At 41.4% G+C, this 22746-nt stretch overlaps 1 protein-coding gene across 1 annotated transcript in view; it reads left to right on the top strand.

Annotated features, from left to right (window-relative positions):
* The first annotated feature begins 6805 nt into the window (after window positions 1–6805).
* The window catches only part of KIAA0825 (KIAA0825 ortholog), a 238794-nt gene continuing 222853 nt past the window's right edge, over window positions 6806–22746 (top strand). Inside the window, exon 1 of the mRNA XM_075726885.1 lies at window positions 6806–6945. Within this exon, the coding sequence (XP_075583000.1) occupies window positions 6815–6945 (131 nt within the window). The 5' untranslated portion in view covers window positions 6806–6814. The remainder of the gene's footprint in view (window positions 6946–22746) is intronic.

Genomic DNA, 22746 nt, shown 5'->3' with positions numbered 1-22746 from the left:
CTTTCTGTTTCTTTCATCCACAGTGAGGACTGTTCTTCAGTCCTAGTGTGGGTTGTATCTTATTCCCACTCTCTTATTTGCTATCTTTTATAATGGCAGAATCTGGGAGAAAAACTGTGTTCAATACATTTACGAATTTAATTATAGATACTGAGAATCTCTCTTTGAAAGATGTAAAGGCAAATGTGTTATGTGTGTGGTGAATAATAACTGATGAATATAAAATTAACATTTAAATATAAGTTTATGACAACAGCAAATGTGGAAAGTCTGCAGGAGGAACATTACAAGATGTTTTTAATAAAACTTGTTTCAGAGTTATTTGTGGCATTCAAAATATTTTGTAAATATAACCCTCATGAAGACTATTTTTCATATGCATTAAATGTTTTTATACTGGAATAATATGGTGTTCTTTTTGTAAAAGCTGTGTATGCTTCAGCAAAGTGTGGGAAATAGGTGAATATGAAAAGTAAATTGGAAAATTTAAATAAAGATACCTGCCTATTAGGAGAACCAAAAATGGGTTATGTTCTTTTATAGACAGGATTTTTAATTTCTTCCTTTTCTTTTACCAGTCTTTATTTTAAACAGTGATACAATTTTGAAAGTAGTTTTACTACAGAAAATTAGTTAAGAAGCTTTTACTATGTCAGAGTAGAGCTCAAGAAGTTACAATTTCTAAATTTATTTCTTGTGTAAGCTTGATGTGGTTTCCTAAAAATCTTTAAATATTCAAATGATGTGGAGTCCAGAACAGTAGGAATTTCACATTGAGTAGTATTATCTCAAGCCATTGCCATCGCTGTTGCTCCTTGCTGTGCGATTGCAGATGACATCTTCTGTGCTGTAAAGTGGATGGGAACAGTTGTGCAACTAAAGATAGATAAAGGAAATAATTGTTAAGATGGTTGTTTGAAAGTGTAAACTGTGTGATGAAAAATCTTGTCAATTCTCTCATACCCTTTTAGTTTTATAAGGATGCTGGGGCAGTAAAGAGATATCTCCTGTAAGATAAGAAGCAGTATCAGGAAAAAAGCTTCAATGATTTGGTTAGCTCTCTGTACATACCGTGCTGCAGTTTGAAATATCCCTGTTTTCAAATCACAGGTACACTGATATCCTCTTTTCAAAGTAGTGCAAACGGTAACGATTTTCTTTTATTGTCCTGGATATGGGTGGAATGAGAGCTCTAGGGGTAAAACTCATATAATGTTAAAGTAAGTTTTCAAATATTTAGATTGGCTGTGAAATAACAGTCCAGAAAATTTGATTGCCATGGTGCTTGGATTGCACTTAGACAGAGCATTTTGTACTAAAGTGTGGAGTATTATATGTGGAAAAAAAATGTTGCTAAATGTAAATGTATTAGGTAATTGTTTCTAAATATTTTATATGTACAAGTTGTTTAAATTCAAAATATAAATAGTTATTTAAAAGTTGTCTTGAAATATACTAAAGGTAATATTTGAAGTATTTGGAAATAAGTGTCATTATACAAGAGCTAAAATAGTACATTGGCATTAACTGAATGAAATTAATAACAGGTCATGAGTTCTTTCACTCCTGAATGACTTTTTAAAGAACTGAATTGTGGACGTGTAAAATAATGAGATTTGGTTTATACAAATCTTGGTTTAGAAATCAGTGATTTGAACAAGACAGTATCAGTCTGACAGTTTTTTATCCACTGAAGAGGTTTGTTTACATATGTATGCTGGTTGTGGTGAATAACAGAAGTTATGATACAACCAAAACATTTTTTCTCTTAATAAATCAGAAGCTAAATTATAATGAAATTGAAGAGGGTTTTTTTTTTATTCTTCAGCTGTTAGACACAAGCTTGGCATTTATTTGTCTTTGTCAAACCATTTATGTTAAAATTATTTGGAGTTAATTTAATTAAGATTGTTAATTGGTAATTTTCAGTCTTCTGGAATAAATATGTTATATATTGCCTCATATTCTGGCCTTAACAGGTTAGAAATACTGGGAACTACGACCTTCTATGCAAGTATACATAGAAGATATACCTATCATTTACTTAATGTGACACCGCATAAATTGTTGGTTCCATAAAATATGTGCCAGTGCTTAAGTAGTAGATGCTATTTAGGTTTGGATAACTTCTTTAGATTATTTCATACACAGTAGTTTGTGTATAAAACCCTACCTCTGGATTTTATTGAAACCTTAATGGTTTGTTTTGTCTTTTTTCTGAAAACCTACTGTGTAATTTGCTCAAGTAGGTGTTACAGTGCTCAAAGATCTCTTTGGATCTGCATTGTGGGAAATGGTACACTGCGTAAGGCTTCTTAGTTTACTTAGAGTTTGCATAAATGTATATAGGGCACTTAAAGATCCATGAACATTTACAGTTTAGTTGGAAGATTAACAAAGCGTGATCAAAAATTATGAGAAACCATGTCTAACTTTAAACTTCCTGCTTTAGTTCTGCTATGATTTTGTTGAACACACATGTACTATAATTTTTTTTTTCAAACAGCCTAACAGGCCAGCTAATTAATTTTCCATTAAACTTAGGCAATTGATTCAGAGGAAGGTCCTGGCAAACTGAAGGTTAAAACTGTATTTAGATTTTTTTTTTCCCCCCAAGATGTTCTGTGTAACTGTAATACAAAATTTGCCTGACATTCTCCATGTTTGATGCTGTCCTGTGATACCTGAAACCCACTGAAGTTAAAACAAGAATCTTAACTGGCTGAAGTGCCGAAGGGAAGTAAAGGAGTAACAGTACTGAATATTTACCAATAAATAAGACTGTCAATATTTACAAAGTTTCTAGAAGTGCTGGAATGGATTTGTATTTTGTAAATATGACCTAGTAATGTTTTACCCAGTGTAATGAAAGACCCGTAATTTATATTTAAAAAGAATAGTGTTTGTGTCAAAAAGTGGGAGATGTCCATTAGCTGCATATCTACAGTATGTTAGACTATGACTCTATAGTTAAATACTGTGTTTTACACACATAGAGGTATATTGTACATGTGCAAATTTTTGTGAAAAGGTGCTCTTTGGTGGTAAACGCTATACAAATTGAAAAATCAAGAAGCATCTGTTGTATCAACTTGAAAGTTTCATGTTTTTTCAAATAGGTCTAATTGTTTTTGATAAAAATTGGTTCTTACTGTCAGGCTTGTTAGGAGTGGGGAGTTGTTACAGTGAAGTTAAAGTGCATTGATACTGTGGGTTAAAATAAGAGACCTGAAAAATATTTCTTTTTAAGCTACCCTGTAAGTAGGTTAAGTTTCTTGAGTAGCTACCAAACAGATTGACAGCTACATCATTTCAGTGGTGAAGAGTGATCCACTAATATGTTTTGGAAAGAACTATACCTATTACAGATGGGGACACACTGAGTTGCATCTGAAGCAGGTTCTCTAAGACCATTTGTTTCAAAACATACCATATTTTACTGTGATAGTAAATAGAAATATGGTGGGATGATACTTTTTATGCAGCATAATGACAAGTGTTAAATTAATCTCCTTTGCAGAAGAAATGGGTTATTGCTGTCTAAAATACTTTGAAAGAATTTGGAGTTTCAAAACAGAGTTCTTCCCCCATGTTACTACAAATAATAAAAATTTTAAGGAACGGATTTAGTTCTTAACAAAAATTGGGCTTTTTGTCATCAGAGGAGGGGTGCGTTGTACTGGCTATCAGGGGGCATCAATGGCTTTGAGGGACAGGAGAGAAAGGGCATAACCCAAATGGCAGGGGACAGACCTTGCCAGCCAATGCCCATCCTACTGCCCCCGAGGGAGGCAAGTGGGGCAGGCACCGGAGTGATAGCCTAGTTCCGCTGAGAGTCCAGGTCATTGGGCAGTTAAAGACTATTAGTGCACTCGGGGTCCTGACACTCGTTATGCTAAATAACAGTAGAATTTCTGCTCAATTTGTATTAATTTATATCTTGATGTACTTATTTTCTCCTTCTGAAACTTTTCTGTGTTTTGCTTCTTCATATGATAGTCTTGTATTACAGAAATACTTAAGATTTTCAGAAGTAGCTATTGACCACCTAAACCTATATTTGAAAACTGAATAGTCAAATGTTGCTTTTCCCCCCGAAACCAAGACTGAAAGGAATAATTACCTTGTTTTGACAAGTGAACTGAAGAAGTATGACATAGAAGTCTTACAGGAATGCATATGTGAAAACTAGGCTGTCATGTTTACAAGGTGATTTTTTTTAATGTGATGAATTTTTTAAACAGTAAGTGGTCTGTAAACTATACTGATACTTTTCTGAGGAACATAAGCTTCCTTTGGCTATCCTGTAAGGAAAAGAGTTAAGAATAAATATAAAATTTTGATTGTGCAGCTATTTTATGAAAACTCTGAGTCATTCCAAGCTGTTACTGGTTTTGCATTACATGTATGTATTAAACAGTACATTTTACACCAGTCGTTGACTGTTATGCAAGCATAGTTGAATAAAAAATGGGCTTGAGTTATAGCTATTGAATGGAGGTAACATTACATTCTGTATAAATAACATTCTGTATAACTCTCAGATATTTCTGAAGAGAAGAGGGAATGGATTTGTGTGTCCATGTCTGAATATAAGTATATATGAGTGAACAACTGTATTTTCAGTATTCCTTTTATCTCGATTCTGTAAAGCACTGTTTAATGTTTTTCCATTGGTTGCAGAACCTTGCCAAGTTGGCCTGTTGGTTTTTGCCATAACAACTGACTGAAGTATTTCAGCGTTTGGAAGAGCACAGTGCTTTTTAACTTCTAATTTTAATTACAGTGACTTTAATTGCAGTAACATCTGTTAAGATACTTTGAGTCTTGTATTCAAAGACTGATCTTCCCTCGATGTGTTACGTGATGTATTTGGTTTGCATCCAGACTTTTTAACCAGAAGGGTGACTCAGCTACATTCCAAAATGTTGAAAGTGTTTGAATAGTTATTTGCAAAGGTATTCTGTAGCTTCTGAGACTTTAAGAAAATGATATATCCATGAAATATTTTGTAGTATTGTGCTGTTAATTCAGATGTGCGAGATACTAGGCTCTAAAGGACCTTCACACTTGTTCTAACTTTGCTTTGAAAGAGCAAAACCAGAATCAGTAGTGTCATTTCTGCTGAAGAGACGCACAGTTTTGCTACTTGTAGGTCTACACTCATATTTGACCAAAACTATCATCTTTACCTTGCATCTTCATCTGACACTCTTTTGGAGCATGTGTCTTGTAGACCATCCACTTAGACAAACTCTCAACCTGTTTTTCTTGTAATGCCTCTAGGTTAAATTTCCAACCAACACTGTAACTGCTTCATAAAAGAATATTGCTTGTAAGAAAAATAGTGTATTTATTAGATGGTCAGCGGGTCAAGGGAGGTGATTCTTCCCCTCTACTCAGCTCTGGTGAGACCCCACTTGGAGTACTGCATCTAGCTCTGGGGTCATCAGTATAGGAAAGATAGGGGTAGGTCCGTAGGAGGCCACAAAAATGATTAGAGGGATAGAACACCTCCCCTGTGAGGAAAGGCTGAGCGAGTTGGGTTTGTTCAGCCTGGAGAAGAGAAGGCTGTGGGGAGACCTTATTGCGGCCTTTCAGTACTAAAAGGGGGCTTGTAAGAAAGATAGGGACAGACTTTTTAGCAGTGCCGGTTGCAATAGGACAAGGGGTAATGGTTTCAAACTAAAAGAGGGGAGATTCAGACTAGATAGAAGGACGAAATTCTTTACTGTGAGGGTGGTGAGACACTGGCACAGGTTGGTTGCCCAGAGAGGTAGTGGAGGCCCCATCCCTGGACACATTCAAGGTCAGTTGGACGGGGCTCTGAGCAACCTGATCTAGTTAAAGACGTCCCTGCTCATTGCAGGGGGGTTGGGCTGGGTGACCTCTAAAAGTCCCTTCCAACCCAAACTACTCTATGATTCTATGATTAATTCATTGTATTTTGTTGCCTAAACATTGTGTGCATCTGAATTACTACATTTGTCCCTCATGTTGCTACTGCAATATGAATAGTATTATTAAATACTAAATGGTAGACACGAAATAACTAGTTACTAAAAAGTTTCCGCTTTTCATGTGATTTTTTCTTTAACTTCGGTAGCAAGTCATTACTGGTTGTAAAATCAATTTCATTGTTTCTCAAAAAAGAAAACAGAAAAAACAAAAACCAGAAAAACTAAGTCTGCTAATGCTTTGCTTCTGATGTAAGACTCCTGGGATTTAGTGCCTTAGTTGAGTAGGCCAGTGGATTTGACCTGTGTTTTGGCAAAGTATTTGTTGTGTAAAATGTGTACAAACCAACATGACAGTTGTTTTCTGGTACAATATAGTGTTTTGGGTCTGGATTTTTATGTTCTAGTTATTTGCAGTGATGTGCTTAATTTCCAGAGAGCAGTTACTCCTTGGACAGAAATTATAAGCACACAGAAAATAAATTTACCCTCTAAAGTATTTATTTATTTTTATAGGTTCCAGTTATAATAGTGAGAATCCTCTTTCTAAATCTTAAAAAAAAAAATTAATGAAGAAAGCTACTACTCTCATTAAGGTAAAAGATAAATTAAAAAAAGCAAGATATTATGAAATTTATCTCTGCTTTTATTTTACAGGTGCCCATCTCTGTAGAACTCTACTCAGAAGCATGTACAAGGTTTACTATTCAACACTGATTTTATAATTCCTTACATAAATGCTTCCCTTATTAATCTAAGTATTTCCAAGGAACCAGATGTTGTATATTTTGATACTTATAGCTTGAATTTTTTTATTGTTTAACCACTTTTCTGTATCTGTTTTACAGATTCGGAAAATGGAATGGGGAGGAGAGTATTCTCTTGATTCTTCGAATTTAGACTGTTTGTTAAATGTCCTTCCTGGAGAACTGGAGTTTCAACAAATCATTAGTGATCTTGATGAAAAAATAAAGAAGAACTCTTCCAGGTAAAGAGTATTTTATATGTATCCAAAATATTAGTGAAAGTCATTACATTTAGGAAGAATCATTAGAATCGTTTAGGTTGGAAAAGGCCTTTAAGATCATCAAGTCCAACCAAGAAATACAGCTTTTCTCTTCTTTCTTTTCTACTTGTAGGTTAAAATTCTGATAATTGTTTCAGTAATAATTTTACCTTAAACACTTGAGCATTTAACAAATTTTTAATGCCATATAATTTTTGTGCTATAGTCTTTCTCTGTATGATATTTTTTTAACAGTTGAATCATCTTAATCTCAGGAATTATTGCAGTAGGTGTGATAGTGGAGGAAGAAAATGTGTATTCCCATGATAGCTGTATTTCCTACAGCTATGACATAAAATTTTTATTCACTAAAAGAGCTACAGGATTTTGCAAAACAGCAAAATTTGAACGCAGAATGTTCTTTAAACGTTTCGAATGGAAGTGGAAAAAGCAAGTAGATTAATATATGTAATCTTTTTTATATAAGCCGTTATTTTACCTATTTCAGTTAGAACTGTTATGCTGCAATAGGATATTTTCTAACTAGAATTTATTTTGTAATATATTTCATTGTCCACTTTTTGTAACATACTGGTTTCCAAATATCAGTGCTATATAGAAACAGTGGAGTACTGAAAGAGTTCTTCGTTGATGAGGATTTTTTTGCATGACTGCAAAAAAAAATCAGCTCACGGTTTTGTGCATTATTTGAAAAGTGGTGGCAGTGTTTTGTGGCTGAACTGTTTAATACCTTGAAAATATTTTGATCTGTGAAAGATGCTCTTAAGCAAATAAATTAATTGCCCCTTTAAAAAAGTAAGTGTACGTTCAGAGATAATAACAAATAGCAGAATTTTGTATTAAATTTTGAAAATGCTTGCCTTTGGATAACATTGCACATTATAGAGTTGTGGGATTTCAAAGAATTCTCTTCATGACATACATTTTAAGATTGTGTCATTTTAATGAAGCCCGCATTTTGGTCCTCCATTTTGGAGGTCTTTGTCTGCTCCTAAACAGCTGCCTCAAGAATGGAGATAAACCATTGCTCTATCTCACTGAAAACTGGTTTAGGTCATCTCTGAACTGTTATTGTTATATTGCTTATGCCAGGCTGAGACATTTTTCAGGCTTTTATTTATACTCATATCTAACATTTTGAACATTTTCATTTAAAAACTTAGTGTTTACAAATGTAGTTGTGATAGTAATAATCCCACGGTAGCGATGACAGTGAAGATCTGGGAAATACGCTATTGCGGACCGCTGCATAGTGCAATTTCATATTACAATTTTCCAGCTGTTGACATCAGTGAAATGTAGATACTTACTGAGAGTTTAGTTGATGTCATAACACGGTTACAGGTACTTACATTTTGAATTGCTATGTTCTTATATATCTGGGGAAGAAACAGCATCAGCATTTTTGGCAGATGTGTTGTCACCTCTTCAGCTACCAAATAGAAGTGATTTTGTCATCATTATTGTCCTGGTTTCAGCTGGGATAGAGTTAATTTTCTTCCTAGTAGTAGGCATAGTGCTGTGTTTTGGATTTAGGATGAGAATAATGTTGATAACACACTGATGTTTTTAGTTGTTGCTGAGTACTGCTTATGCTAGTCAAGGACTTTTCAGCTTCCCATGCTCTGCCAGGTGCACAAGAACCTGGGAGTGGGCACAGCCAGAATAGTTGATCCAAACTGCCCAAAGGCCTATTCCATACCATGTGACATCATGCTCAGTATAGAAACTGGGGGGGGGGGGGTTGGCTGGGGGGGCAGCGATCGCTGCTCAGGGACTGTCTGGGTATCGGTCAGTGGGTGGTGAGCAATTGCATTGTGCATCACTTGCTTTGTATACTATTATTATTATCATCACTAGTATATTGTTATTGTCATCATTACTATTTTGCTTTCTTTCAATTATTAAACTGTTCTTACCTCAACCCAGGAGTGTTTCTCACTCTTCCTCCTCTGATTCTCTCCCCCATCCCAATGGGATGGGGGAGTGAGCGAGCAACTGTGTGGTGCTTAGTTGCTGGCTGGGGCTAAATCACGACAATTACGCACAGCCAGCCTGAGAGTTAGAAAACTTATGATCAAGATGAGTCTTTGGAATGCATGCTTTACTACTCATTTTGTTTTTAATGTGTGTAAAACATATACTGCTGGTTGAGAAAACTTTTGGCTATGGGAGAGCAGGCCAGCTGTTTGTTCCTTTTAATGGTACTTTATATCAGTTAACGTTTTATGTTACATTTTACATTAAGATCATGACAGTGAACTATTTGTACATTTTTAAGAAGGCTGATTGTCCCCATCTTAGAGACATAGTCCTACAAATTAGAAGGGCCATTTGCTGTAAGTTTTTTAAGATCCAAATGGTATTATATACAAGGAGAGCAGGAAATTGGATTAGGGTGTGGTATACAGCAATGCATGTCAGTAAAAGCTTTGTATTTCTGCTGAATAGACACTTAAGCTAGTTTTTACACTAATTTTCGCAAGGAAAATCAGAAAGTAGCCCTGTAGTTACCAGGTGATATTTTGCTCCTGTAATATGTCAGTTTCAGAAATGGAGAGGAGTTTAAAAGAAGATGGACAGCAGCTGATGTGACTTTTAAATTAAAAAGAGTCCTTTTATTGCTAATATATTAGAGGTAGCATGGAATGAAATCATTTTCAAGTTACCATTGATCTTTGTAAGTGCTATGATAAGAGCAGCTCTCTGTGCTACAGTGATACAATTGGAATACAATCCATTTTTCATCAGATAGATTTATGATTTTATTATACCACAGAGAATAAACATAATAGTATACAGCATATATATATTTTTAAAAATAAAACATTGTGTAAAAAATTATGATCCAAAGGTGTGTAAATCACTTGAATGCTCATTTATTGCCTTCCAACTGAATAGCTTTTATAAAATTGTGTGACACGACAAATCAGATATGCTTTCCAGCAGTTGAATTACCTTCAGTATTTTTGTATTGTACCAATTCTATTTGGTGCTATAACAAAAAAAAAAAAAAAAAGGAGCCATTTGGGCAAAATTGTTTTATTTGTAAGTTTTAAGGGAGTAAGTGGTTCATTCATTCACTATCATATAGCAGATCTCTTATTACACTTGAATGTTAACTTTATTTTTACAGCAGTTTATAGAAGCAGGTGAATATGAAGTCTCAAAACCATTGTCATTGCTGGCCAGTTTTATATGCAACGATAGTCTCAGGTTATTCTAAAGTCTGAAGGCAACATAATTTCATCAGGATGGCCATTTGTCTTCAGTTGTTCCCCTCACACTTGCTTTGACTTTTACTGTTTATCAAAACTGAGGTTTTGGATATTTTTTTTTTCCTAATATGGAGGATTAAGAATTAGGAAGAGTTAATTTTTGAGCAATCCACAGAACTAAACTTTCAGCTGATATTTAATACTTCTAAGCAGAAAATAAGGTACAGAACTTGAAACCAAGCTTATAGTGCATAACTCTAAAGTGATTGTAAGCATGAAATCTCTTCAGCAGTTGATTTTTTTTTGGTGTGTGTATTCATTTCTTTCTTCAGTGAGTGACTGGCTGCCTTTTAGTGGTGATAAAGTGATAAATTCTTTGAGGCTGTACAACAGGGTGAGGTATTCTAGCTCTTCTTCAACAGAACAATTGCTCAAAATTCAATGAAATTATTTACTCATAATTTGTCCTGGTTTCGGCTGGGATAGAGTTAATTTTCTTCCTCGTAGCTGGCATAGTGCTGTGTTTTGGATTTAGTATGAGAATAATGCTGACAACACACTGATGGCTTAGTTGTTGCTGAGCAGTGCTTACACTAGTCAAGGACTTTTCAGCTTCCCATGCTCTACCAGGGGCACAAGAAACTGGGAGGGGGCACAGCCAGGACAGCTGACCCAAACTGCCCAAAGGGCTATTCCATACCATACGACGTCATGCTCAGTATAGTAACTGGGGGGAGCTGGCCGGGGGGCAGCAATCGCTGCTCGGGAACTGGCTAGGTATTGTTTAGCAGGTGGTGAGCAATTGCATTGTGCATCACTTACTTTGTATATTGTTGTTGTTGTTATTATTATTATTATATTGTTGTTATTATTATTACTATTTTACTTTATTTTATTTCAGTTATTAAACTGTTCTTATCTTAGCCGAGGAATTTTCTCACTCTTACTCCTCCAATTCTCTCCCCCATCCCACTGGGGCAGGGGGAGTGAGTGAGCAGCTGCGTGGTGCTTAGTTGCTGGCTGGGGTTAAACCACAATCCTTTTTGGCACCCAGTGTGGGGCTGGAAGGGTTTGAGATAATAACAGATTAACCAGAGCGTATTAAGGAATCTGTTAACAGTTGCCGGTCACAATATTAGGTCACCTGGTCTGCGCCATGCTCTTTTTTTTGCTGTACATGTTAAAAATTGGTGATGGTTTTTGCAGTTTGCTGTGCTCTGCAGTGATTAGTGATGTTTTGCCTGGGAGATTTTTTATTAAAACACTGACCTTGAGCATTGTTTGGTATTTCGGTTTTGTCCTGAAGCCACTACTGTACTTCGGGTGCCACCTCCTGGACAGAATTAGCAATTATACCTCTTCCTCTGAGAGGTTTTATGTGCAGGAAATACAGAATGGCACCTTTGCTGCCTTCTTCTATGATGTTTCCTCCTTCATTACAGTAAGGTTTCAGTATCTCGAACATCTCTGGGCAATTAAGATACTTTTCTGTTGATACTTCTTGGGAATATTGTTTTGGTTTTGACAAAGGTTAATAAGCAAATTAAGAATATCATCCAGACATCTGCCCCAAGGCTGGACAGTTATGAGTGGCAGGATATGTGGGATAGTATGGGCAAGTACCTAGGACAGTGGGCGCCTCCAGTGTTTTGGAACTTCACCCCTGAACAAGTGCAGAATCCTGAAGAACTAGTAAAGTATTTGGAAAAAGTATGTTGTCACCCTGGCAACTCCAGAGAGACACAAATCATTGCAACATGCTGGGGGTTGGCCCATGCCTACCAAGCCCTATTCAACACTATTTAGTACCCTCAAGGGAAAGAGAAGGTCTCTGGATCTGATGACAACACAACAAGCACTGCGGCTCCTCCAACCCCTGGCACAGGCACTGTGGCTACTCCAACCCCGGTGACAGACACCGTGGCTAAACCAGAGAACCAGGCTGTGTCGGTATCAGTTGCCCCTATACAGAAGAAAAAATACACAAGAAAATCAGCTTGTTTAATAATGGATCAAGATGGGCAACTCAGGAGGGGTACAGGGATCTTGTTAGGTCACGCAGGGAGGAAATTAGAAAAGAAAAGCCCAGCTAGAACTCAATCTGGCCAATGTTGTAAAAGATAATAAAAAATGTTTTTACAAGTACATCAACAATAAGAGGAGAGCCAAGGAGGATCTCCATCCCTTGCTGGATGCGGGGGGGGGAACATTGTCACCGAGCACAAGGAAAAGGCTGAGGTACTTAACACCATCTTTGCCTCTGTGTTTAATAGCCAGACCGGTCATCCCCAGGGCACTCAGCCCTCTGAGCTGCAAGACAGGGACAGGAACCAGAATGGAGTCCTCATCGTCCAGGAGGAAGCAGTTAACAACCTGGTACGCCACCTGGATGCTCACAAGGCTATGGGGCCAGATGGGATCCACCGGAGATTACTGAGGGAGCTGGCGGAGGAGCTTGCCAAGCCACTTTGCTTGCCAATGTGATGCCCATCTGCAAGAAGGGCCTCAAGGAGGACCCAGGGAACTACAGGCCTGTCAGCCGGACCTCGTTGCCAGGAAAGATTATGGAGAGGTTCATCTTGAGTGAACTCAACAGGCAAGTGCAGGTCAACCAGGGGATCAGGCCCAGCCAGCATGGGTTCATGAAAGGCAGGTCCTGCTTGACCAGCCTGATCTCCTTTTATGACCTGGTGACCCGCCTGGTAGATGAAGGAAAGGCTGTGGATGTCATTTACCTGGACTTTAGCAAAGCCTTTGACACCGCCTCCCATAACATTCTCCTTAGGAAGCTGGCAGCTCATGGCTTGGACGGGCGTAGTCTTCGCTGGGTAAAAAACTGGCTGGGTGGCCGAGCCCAGAGAGTAGTTGTGAATGGAGTTAAGTCCAGTTGGCAGCCGGTCACGAGCAGTGTTCCCCAGGGCTCCGTTTTGGGGCCAGCCTTGTTTAGTATCTTTATCGATGATCTGGATGAGGGGATTGAGTGCACCCTGCTTAAGTTTGCAGATGACACCAAACTGGGTGGGAGTGTCGATCTGCTGGAGGGTAGGATGGCCCTGCAGAGGGACCTGGACAGGCTGGACCGATGGGCCGAGGCCAACTGTATGAGGTTTAACAAGGCCAAGTGCCGGGTCCTGCACTTGGGTCACAACAACCCCATGCAACGCTACAGGCCTGGGGAAGAGTGGTTGGAAAGCTGCCTGGCCGAAAAGGACCTGCGGGTGTTGGTCGACAGCCGGCTGAACATGAGGCAGCAGTGTGCCCAGGTGGCCAAGAAGGCCAACAGCATCCTGGCTTGCGTCAGGAATAGTGTGGCCAGCAGGAGCAGGGAAGTGATTGGCCGCCTGTACTCGACGCTGGTGAGGCTGCACCTGGAATACTGCGTCCAGTTTTGGGCCCCTCAGTACAAGAAAGACATTGAGGTGCTGGAGCGTGTCCAGAGAAGGGCAATGAAGCTGGTGAAGGGTGTGGAGCACAGGCCTTATGAGGAGCGGCTGAGAGACCTGGGGTTGTTTCATCTGGAGAAGAGGAGGCTGAGGGGAGACCTTATGGCTCTCTACAGCTACCTGAAAGGAGGTTGTAGTGAGGTGGGTGTTGGTCTCCTTCCAAGTAGGTAGTGATAGGACGAGAGGAAATGGGCTTAAGCTGTGCCAGGGGATGTTTAGATTGGATGTTAGGAAAAATTTCTTTACAGAAAGGGTGGTCAAGCATTGGAACAGGCTGCCCAGAGAGGTGGTGGTGTCCCCATCCCTGGAAGCGTTCAAAACGTGGCACTATGGGCCATGGTTTAGTCTAGTCTACCCTTGACTGGTTTAGTGTGGACTTGGTAATGTTAGGTTAATGGTTGGACTGGATGATCTTAAAGGTCTTTTCCAACCTCAACGAATCTATGATTCTATGAACCAGGGCCATCATGAGAACCAAGGAGGAAGAGACAGAACCCATAAATGAGATGGTAACCACCCTATCCCTGAGTGAGCTGCGAGATTTCAGTCAGTGTCCAGGCAAGCACATTGTCACCTGGCTGCTCTGATGCTGGGATAACAGGGCCAGTAGCCTGGAATTAGAGGGTAAGGAAGACAAGCAGCTGGGATCTCTTTCTAGGGAAGGGGGCATTGACAAAGCAATTGGAAAAGGGGCACAAACCCTCAGCCTCTGGAGACGACTCCTGTCAGGCGTGAAGAAAAGATATCCCTTCAAGGAAGATGTTGTATATCGCCCAGGCAAGTGGACCACCATGGAGAGAGGTATCCAGTACCAAAGGGAATTAGCCATGCTGGAGCTGATTTATGATGACCTGAACAACGAGCAGTTATCCAAAGATTCAGACGAAGTCAGGTGCACACGACCCAAGTGGTGGAAGTTTGTATGGAGTGCACCATCGTCATATGCGCTCATTGGCAGTGATGACCTGGAAAGATGGAGAAGAACAATGGGTGCCAGTTGCTACCACAACGGTGCACTGGTGGCAATATCGCACCAAGCAAGACCCCTGATTCCCATCCATAACCTGATTCGTCGACTGGAGAGCCAGGGAGTGATCAGCAAGACTCGCTCACCCTTTAACAGTCCCATACGGCCAGTGCGAAAGTCTAATGGGGAGTGGAGACTAACAGTGGACTATCGTGGCCTGAACGAAGTTACACCGACGCTGAGTGCTGCCGTGCCAGACATGCTAGAACTTCAATATGAACTGGAGTCAAAGGCAGCTAAGTGGTGTGCCACAATTGATATTGCTAATGCATTTTTCTCCATCCCTTTGGCAGCAGAGTGCAGGCCGCAGTTTGCTTTCACTTAGAGGGGTGTTCAGTACACCTGGAACCAACTGCCCCAGGGGTGGAAGCACAGCCCCACCATTTGCCATGGACTGATCCAGACAGCACTGGAACAGGGTGAAGCTCCAGAACATCTGCAGTATATCGATGACATCATTGTGTGGGGCAATACAGCAGAAGAAGTTTTTGAGAAGGGAAAGAAAATAGTCCAAATCCTTCTGAAGGCCTGTTTTGCCATAAAACAAAGTAAGGTCAAGGGACCTGCACAGGAGATCCAGTTCTTAGGAATAAAGTGGCAAGATGGACGTCGTCAGATCCCAATGGATGTGATCAACAAAATAACAGCTATGTCCCCAACTAGCAAAAAGGAAACACAAGCTTTCTTAGGCATTGTGGGTTTCTGGAGAATGCATATTCCAAGTTACAGTCTGATCGTAAGCCCTCTTTACCAGGTGACCTGGAAGAAGAACAGTTTCAAATGGGGCCCTGAGCAACAACAAGCCTTTGAACAAATTAAACGTGAGATAGTTCATGCAGTAGCCCTTGGGCCAGTCCGGGCAGGGCAGGATATTAAAAATGTGCTCTACACCGCAGCCGGGGAGAATGGCCCTACCTGGAGCCTCTGGCAGAAAGCACCAGGGGACACTTGAGATCAGCCCCTAGGGTTTTGGAGTCAGGGATACAGAGGATCCAAAGCCTGCTATACTCCAACTGAGAAAGAGATATTGGCAGCATATGAAGGGGTTCGAGCTGCTTTGGAAGTGGTTGGTACTGAAGCACAGCTCCTGCTGGCACCCCAACTGCTGGTGCTGGGCTGGATGTTCAAAGGGAGGGTCCCCTCTACACATCATGCAGCTGATGCTACATGGAGTAAGTGGGTCGCACTGATCACACAAAGGGCTCGAATAGGAAACCCCAGTCGCCCAGGAATCTTGGAAGTGATCATGGACTGGCCAGAAGGAAAAAACATTAGAATATCACCAGAGGAGGAGGTGACACATGCTGAGAAGGCCCCACTGTATAATAAATTGCCAGAAAATGAAAAGCAATATGCCCTGTTCACTGATGGGTCCTGTCGTCTTGTGGGAAAGCATCAGAGGTGGAAAGCTGCTGTATGGAGTCCTATACGACAAGTCGCAGAAACTGCTGAAGGAGAAGGGGAGTCGAGTCAGTTTGCAGAGGTGAAAGCCATCCAGCTGGCTTTAGACATTGCTGAATGAGAAAAGTGGCCAGTATTTTATCTCTATACTGACTTGTGGATGGTGGCAAATGCTCTGTGGGGGTGGTTGCAGCAATGGAAGCAAAGCAACTGGCAGCGCAGAGGCAAACCCATCTGGGCTGCCGCACTGTGGCAAGATATTGCTGCCCGGGTAGAGAACCTGCTTGTAAAAGCACGTCACGTAGATGCTCACGTACCCAAGAGTCGGGCCACTGAAGAACATCAAAACAACCAGGAGGTGGATCAGGCTGCTGAGATTGAAGTGGCTCAGGTGGACCTGGACTGGCAACATAAGGGTGAATTATTTATAGCTCGGTGGGCCCATGACACCTCAGGCCATCAAGGAAGAGATGCAACATATAGATGGGCTCGTGATCAAGGGGTGGACTTAACTATGGACAGTATTGCACAGGTTATCCATTAATGTGAACCATGTGCTGCAATCAAGCAAGCCAAGCGGTTAAAGCCTCTCTGGTATGGAGGGTGATGACTGAAATACAAATATGGGGAGGCCTGGCAGATTGATTATATCACGCTCCCACAAACCTGCCAAGGCAAGTGCTATGTGCTCACCATGGTGGAAGCAACCACCAGATGGCTGGAAACATATCCCATGCCCCATACCACCACCCAGAACACCATCCTGGGCCTTGAAAAGCAAGTCCTGTGGCGACATGGCACCCCAGAAAGAATGGAGTCAGACAATGGGACTCATTTCTGAAACAATGTCATAGACACCTGGGCCAACGAGCACGGCATTGAGTGGGTATATCACATCCCCTATCATGCATCAGCCGCCGGGAAAATCAGATGACATAATGGACTGTTAAAGCCTACCCTGAGAGCAATGGGTGGTGGGACATTCAAACACTGGGATACACATTTAGCAAAAGCCACCTGGTTAGTCAACACCAGGGGATCCGCCAATCAAGCTGGCTCCGCCCAATCAAAACTTTTGCGTACTGTAGAATCATAGAATGATAGAATGCTTTGGGTTGGAAGGGACCTTTAGACGTCATCTAGCCCAACCCCCCTGCAGTAAGCAGGGACAGCTTTAACTAGATCAGGGTGCTCAGAGCCCCATCCAACCTGACCTGGAATGTTGCCGGGGATGGGGCCTCTAGCACCTCTCTGGGCAACCTGTTCCAGTGCTTGACCACCCTCCTTGTAAAAATTTCTTCTTATGTCTAGTCTAAATCTATTTTTCTTTAGTGTAAATCCATTATTCCTTGTCCTGTCACAACGGGCCTTATTAAAAAGATTCTCCCCATCTTTTCTGTAGGCCCCCTTTAATTACTGGAAGGTCTCAATAACATTTTCTCGCAGCCTTCTCTTCTCCAGGCTGAACAATCCCAACTCTCTCAGCCTGTCCTCGTAGCAGAGGTGTTCCAGCCCTCGGATCATTTTGGTGGCCCTCTTCTGGACCCGCTCCAGCAGGTCCATGTCCTTCTTGTGCTGAGGGCCCCAGAGCTGGACGCCGTGCCCCAGGTGAGGTCTCAGCAGAGCAGAGCAGAGGGGCAGAATCCCCTCCCTCGACCTGCTGGCCACGCTGCTGGGGATGCAGCCCAGGATGGGGTTGGCTTTCTGGGCTGCAAGCGCACACTGCCGGCTCATGTCCAGCTTTTCATCCCCCAGTACCCCCAAGTCCTTCTCCGCAGGGCTGCTCTCAATCTCTTCATCCCCCAACCTGTACTGATACCAGGGGTTGCCCCGTCCCAGGTGCAGGACCTTGCATTTGGCCTTGTTGAACCTCATGAGGTTCACACGGGCCCACCTCTCCAGCCTGTCCAGGTCCCTTCGGATGACATCTCGTCCTCCTGGTGTGTCAACGGCACCACTCAGCTTGCTGTCATCTGCAAACTTGCTCAGGGTGCACTCGATCCCACTATGTCATTGATGAAGATGTTAAACAGCACTGGTCCCAGTACGGACCCCTGAGGGACCCCACTTGTCACCGGTCTCCATGTGGACATGGAGCCATTGACCACGACCCTCTGGATGCGACCATCCAACCAACTCCTTATCCATCAAACAGTCCACCCATCAAACCCGTATCTCTTCAATTTAGAGAGAAGGATGTTGTGGGGGACTGTGTCGAACGCTTTAAAGAAATCCAAGTAGATGACATCCATTGCTTTTCCTTTGTCCACTGATGCAGTTACTCCTTCGTAGAAAGCCACTAGGTTGGTCAGGCAGGACTTGCCCTTGGTGAATCCGTGCTGGCTGTCTCGAATCACCTCCCTGTCCTCCACGTGCTTGAGCATATCTTCTAGGAGGATCTGTTCCATGATCTTCCCAGGCACAGAGGTGAGGCTGACAGGTTGATAGTTCCCAGGGTCCTCCTTTCTTCCCTTTTTAAAAATGGGCACAACATTCCCCTTTTTCCAGTCAGCAGGGACTTCACCTGTCTGCCATGACTAGAAGGAGATAAAGTCCCTGTAGTGCACATAAAAAATATGCTGGGGAAGACAATCTGGGTTATTCCCCCCTCAGGAAAAGGCAAACCCATTCATGGGATTGCCTTTGCTCAAGGGCCTGGATGCACTTGGTGGGTGATGCGAAAGGATGGGGAAGTCTGATGTGTACCTCTAGGGGATTTGATTTTGGGTGAGAATAGCCAATGAACTGCATTGTATGATGTTAATTACTATATAATACTGTATGTCATCTCTTTTATGGTTGCCCTATGCCTTATCAACAGTATTACAGTAAGAATCACCCAGCTTAATGAAGATGAACTTTGATGAAACCCAGCAAAGTGTGGTAGTGTTGGAACGAGAGCTGGCTTCAGCATACAACAGTCCAACACCACACACCATCTCTCCTGCTTTGAAAGACTGTGATGACAGATGGAACCCAAAACCATGGACTAAAGGGACTCAATGGACATTTTAGAGGGATGGCCCATAGGTAAAGGGAATGATATCTCTGTGTATATATCAAGACAGGAAAAGTGGTGGTGATTAATTAGAACGCATTGGAAAGGGTAGGACCTGTGTGTGACATAGATGGTGTAGAATAAGAGGTGGATGCTGTCCTGGTTTCAGCTGGGATAGAGTTAATTTTCTTCCTAGTACCTGGCATAGTGCTGCGTTTTGGATTTAGTGTGAGAAGAATGCTGATAGCACACTGATGGTTTAGTTGTTGCTGAGCAGTGCTTACACTAGTCAAGGACTTTTCAGCTTCCCAAGCTCTACCAGGTGCACAAGAAACTGGGAGTGGGCACAGCCAGAATAGTTGATCCGACCTGTCCAAAGGGCTATTGCATACCATACGACATCATGCTCAGTATAGTAACTGGGGGGAGCTGACCGGAGGGCAGCGATCACTGCTTGGGAACTGGCTGGGCATTGTTTAGCAGGTGGTGAGCAATTGCATTGTGCATCACTTACTTTGTATAGTATTACTACTATTTTGCTTTCTTTCAATTATTAAACTGTTCTTACCTCAGCCCAGGAGTGTTTCTCACTCTTACTCCTCCGATTCTCTCCCCCATCCCACCGGGGCAGGGGGAGTGAGTGAGTGGCTGCGTGGTGCTTAGTTGCTGGCTGGGGTTAAACCACGACATAATTGTATCTCAACAATACACTGGAGACTAAATCCTTGTAAGGCTTTTTGCAAAGGCTTAATTTGACTTCAGTCTGATAAACTTCAACCTGACCCTCTGTCTTTTTAACAATAATTCAGTCATCTCGGATTTTGGTTAAGGTCTTTTTTCAAGGGCTTCAGTGAGTTCAATACTAATAAGTGCTTATAGCATTGCATCTTGTCCCATAACTGTTCAATATAAATTGTAATCGTTATTTGAGCAACTAACAAGAGCCTTAACTTGCAAATAATAGGACTACCTGGCAAGTACCTCAATAAAGATTTTAGTATGGCATTTTCCAGCTGTTGATTATGACTTTGTTGATTTGGATAGAAATACTTCCCACTACCAATACCTCACAGGTATGAAGGGATGGAGGAGTTTCAAACACAGTATTAAGCCCTGCTGTCTTACTCCATTTTCCTGTAACAGAATTGGAATGTGCAAGGGCTCATGTGTTTTTAAACTGAGATGTGCCGCAAGAGTTATCTTTCTCTAATTTATTTTGAAGAAAATCTTGGCTTATTCCTCTCTGGAATTTTCAGGAAGCAGCTACACCTCACTTTCTTGGTATTCAAGAGAATTAGCAAAATCTTGGCATCTCCATCCAAAATCCCAATAGTTGTTGAGTATTTGAGAGGCTTTCAAACTAGAGCTAATAGTAGAGGAATAAAATTAATAATTTTATCAGTTTTACTAGGACCTAATATTTATCACAGCTCTCAAAAAGAATTTGGCTTTTCCTTGTGAGTGTAACCCGCTTGCTGTACAAATGCATTACCGTAGTATTTAGTTGAGAATTAAGTACCTATTAAGATATTAGAATAATGTTGCTAAAATCTTGGTAAAAATAGTATCTGTTGACCCACTGCCCTGGACTAATTGCTAGGAATGAATAATTAAAATGAGAAAGGAATGTAATTCTATTCCTATTCAGCCTGTGTTGTCTTTGTGTATGAACACTGAGTTCACAATAATTGTTTCTTATCACCTTACTAGCTGGACAGCGCAGAGTTTCTCAGAGATTGGCTATTTTAATAGACACACAGTTTCTTAACTCCAATCTGTGGTGATTATACTTGTATTAGTATCTTAGGCAGTTAGTTAGCTGTCACATACATCTACAGAAGCTGTAATCAGATCTTTGACTGCACTGCAAAATACCCCAATTCATTTTATATGAGGATACAGGAGACAATCGTTTTTTAGCCATTATTGTTTGCTATCTTGTTTTGGTCAATGGAGTTGAAAGACTCCTATGTTTCGGTGCCAGTCTTCTGAAATAACTTATCAAGGCAAAGCTTTCATCATGTGGACTGAAATATCTCAAGTCTTTAAAACAGGATTGGAAATTAAAGGCAGGCAGTGGTTCAGTTAGAACTGATGGTTAAGTTGTTGAGTAAGTTTCTCTTGCTGATGTGCAGCAAAGTCATCACTATTCTATTTCTTTCTGGTTTCAGTGGTATAGTTACTTTACAGTTGCAGTGCATGTGTTTTGTAACTAGCTAAATTAGAGATATGAAGTAGCTTGTAAAGTCTTTGAAGCAGGGGCTGCGCTTTTGTTTTACATCTTAAGGTCCAAGATTACAATAGGAAGAATTTGAGGAAGTTAATTTTTTCAATGTTTTTAGCTTTATAATAAGCCTGTAACTTTCAGACTCATACTTTAAAGACTTGCTGGTTTTAAAAACACGTACCAAGACATATTTGCCTTAACAGCATTTTCCTAAAGAGGTAAAGTTTTTGTAATTGGTCTTTGCATCAGTTTCGTATTGCTGCTTACAAAATAATGTTTAATTTCATTCTTATTGGTCTTATTTTATTTTGAATAGAACTTAGATACAAAATATGAGTAAAAGAATAATATGGTCAAACTATGAAAAAAAGAGTTAACATATACACAAATATGAGGTGATAACAAAATCTGTATTGTTAGCAGTAGCAGCTTTACTTTCTAGATTTCTCCTCTGCTATTGAGGTCACCATTGTGAAGAACATAAAATATAAGAAGGAATTTAATCTGTTTATGCAGTTGGGATAATGAGAGTAAGAAAACTGAGGGAGCTGGCAGAGGAGCTCACCAAGCCACTTTCCATCATGTAACAGCAGTCCTGGTTAACAGGGGAGGTCCCTGATGACTGGAGGCTTGCCAACGTGACGCCCATCTACAAGAAGGGCCGGAAGGAGGACCCGGGGAACTACAGGCCTGTCAGCCGGACCTCGTTGCCAGGAAAGATTATGGAGAGGTTCATCTTGAGTGAACTCAACAGGCAAGTGCAGGTCAACCAGGGGATCAGGCCCAGCCAGCATGGGTTCATGAAAGGCAGGTCCTGCTTGGCCAACCTGATCTCCTTTTATGACCTGGTGACCCGCCTGGTAGATGAAGGAAAGGCTGTGGATGTCATTTACCTGGACTTTAGCAAAGCCTTTGACACCGCCTCCCATAACATTCTCCTTAGGAAGCTGGCAGCTCATGGCTTGGACGGGCGTAGTCTTCGCTGGGTAAAAAACTGGCTGGGTGGCCGAGCCCAGAGAGTAGTTGTGAATGGAGTTAAGTCCAGTTGGCAGCCGGTCACGAGCAGTGTTCCCCAGGGCTCCGTTTTGGGGCCAGCCTTGTTTAGTATCTTTATCGATGATCTGGATGAGGGGATTGAGTGCACCCTGCTTAAGTTTGCAGATGACACCAAACTGGGTGGGAGTGTCGATCTGCTGGAGGGTAGGATGGCCCTGCAGAGGGACCTGGACAGGCTGGACCGATGGGCCAAGGCCAACTGTATGAGGTTTAACAAGGCCAAGTGGTGCCGGGTCCTGCACTTGGGTCACAACAACCCCATGCAGCGCTACAGGCTTGGGGAAGAGTGGCTGGAAAGCTGCCTGGCGGAAAAGGACCTGCGGGTGTTGGTAGACAGCTGGCTGAACATGAGGCAGCAGTATGCCCAGGTGGCCAAGAAGGCCAACAGCATC

The sequence above is a fragment of the Pelecanus crispus genome, chromosome Z (assembly GCF_030463565.1).
Source record: "Pelecanus crispus isolate bPelCri1 chromosome Z, bPelCri1.pri, whole genome shotgun sequence".
NCBI classification, from domain to species: domain Eukaryota; kingdom Metazoa; phylum Chordata; class Aves; order Pelecaniformes; family Pelecanidae; genus Pelecanus; species Pelecanus crispus.
This window is presented reverse-complemented; position numbering and strand designations above follow the sequence as displayed.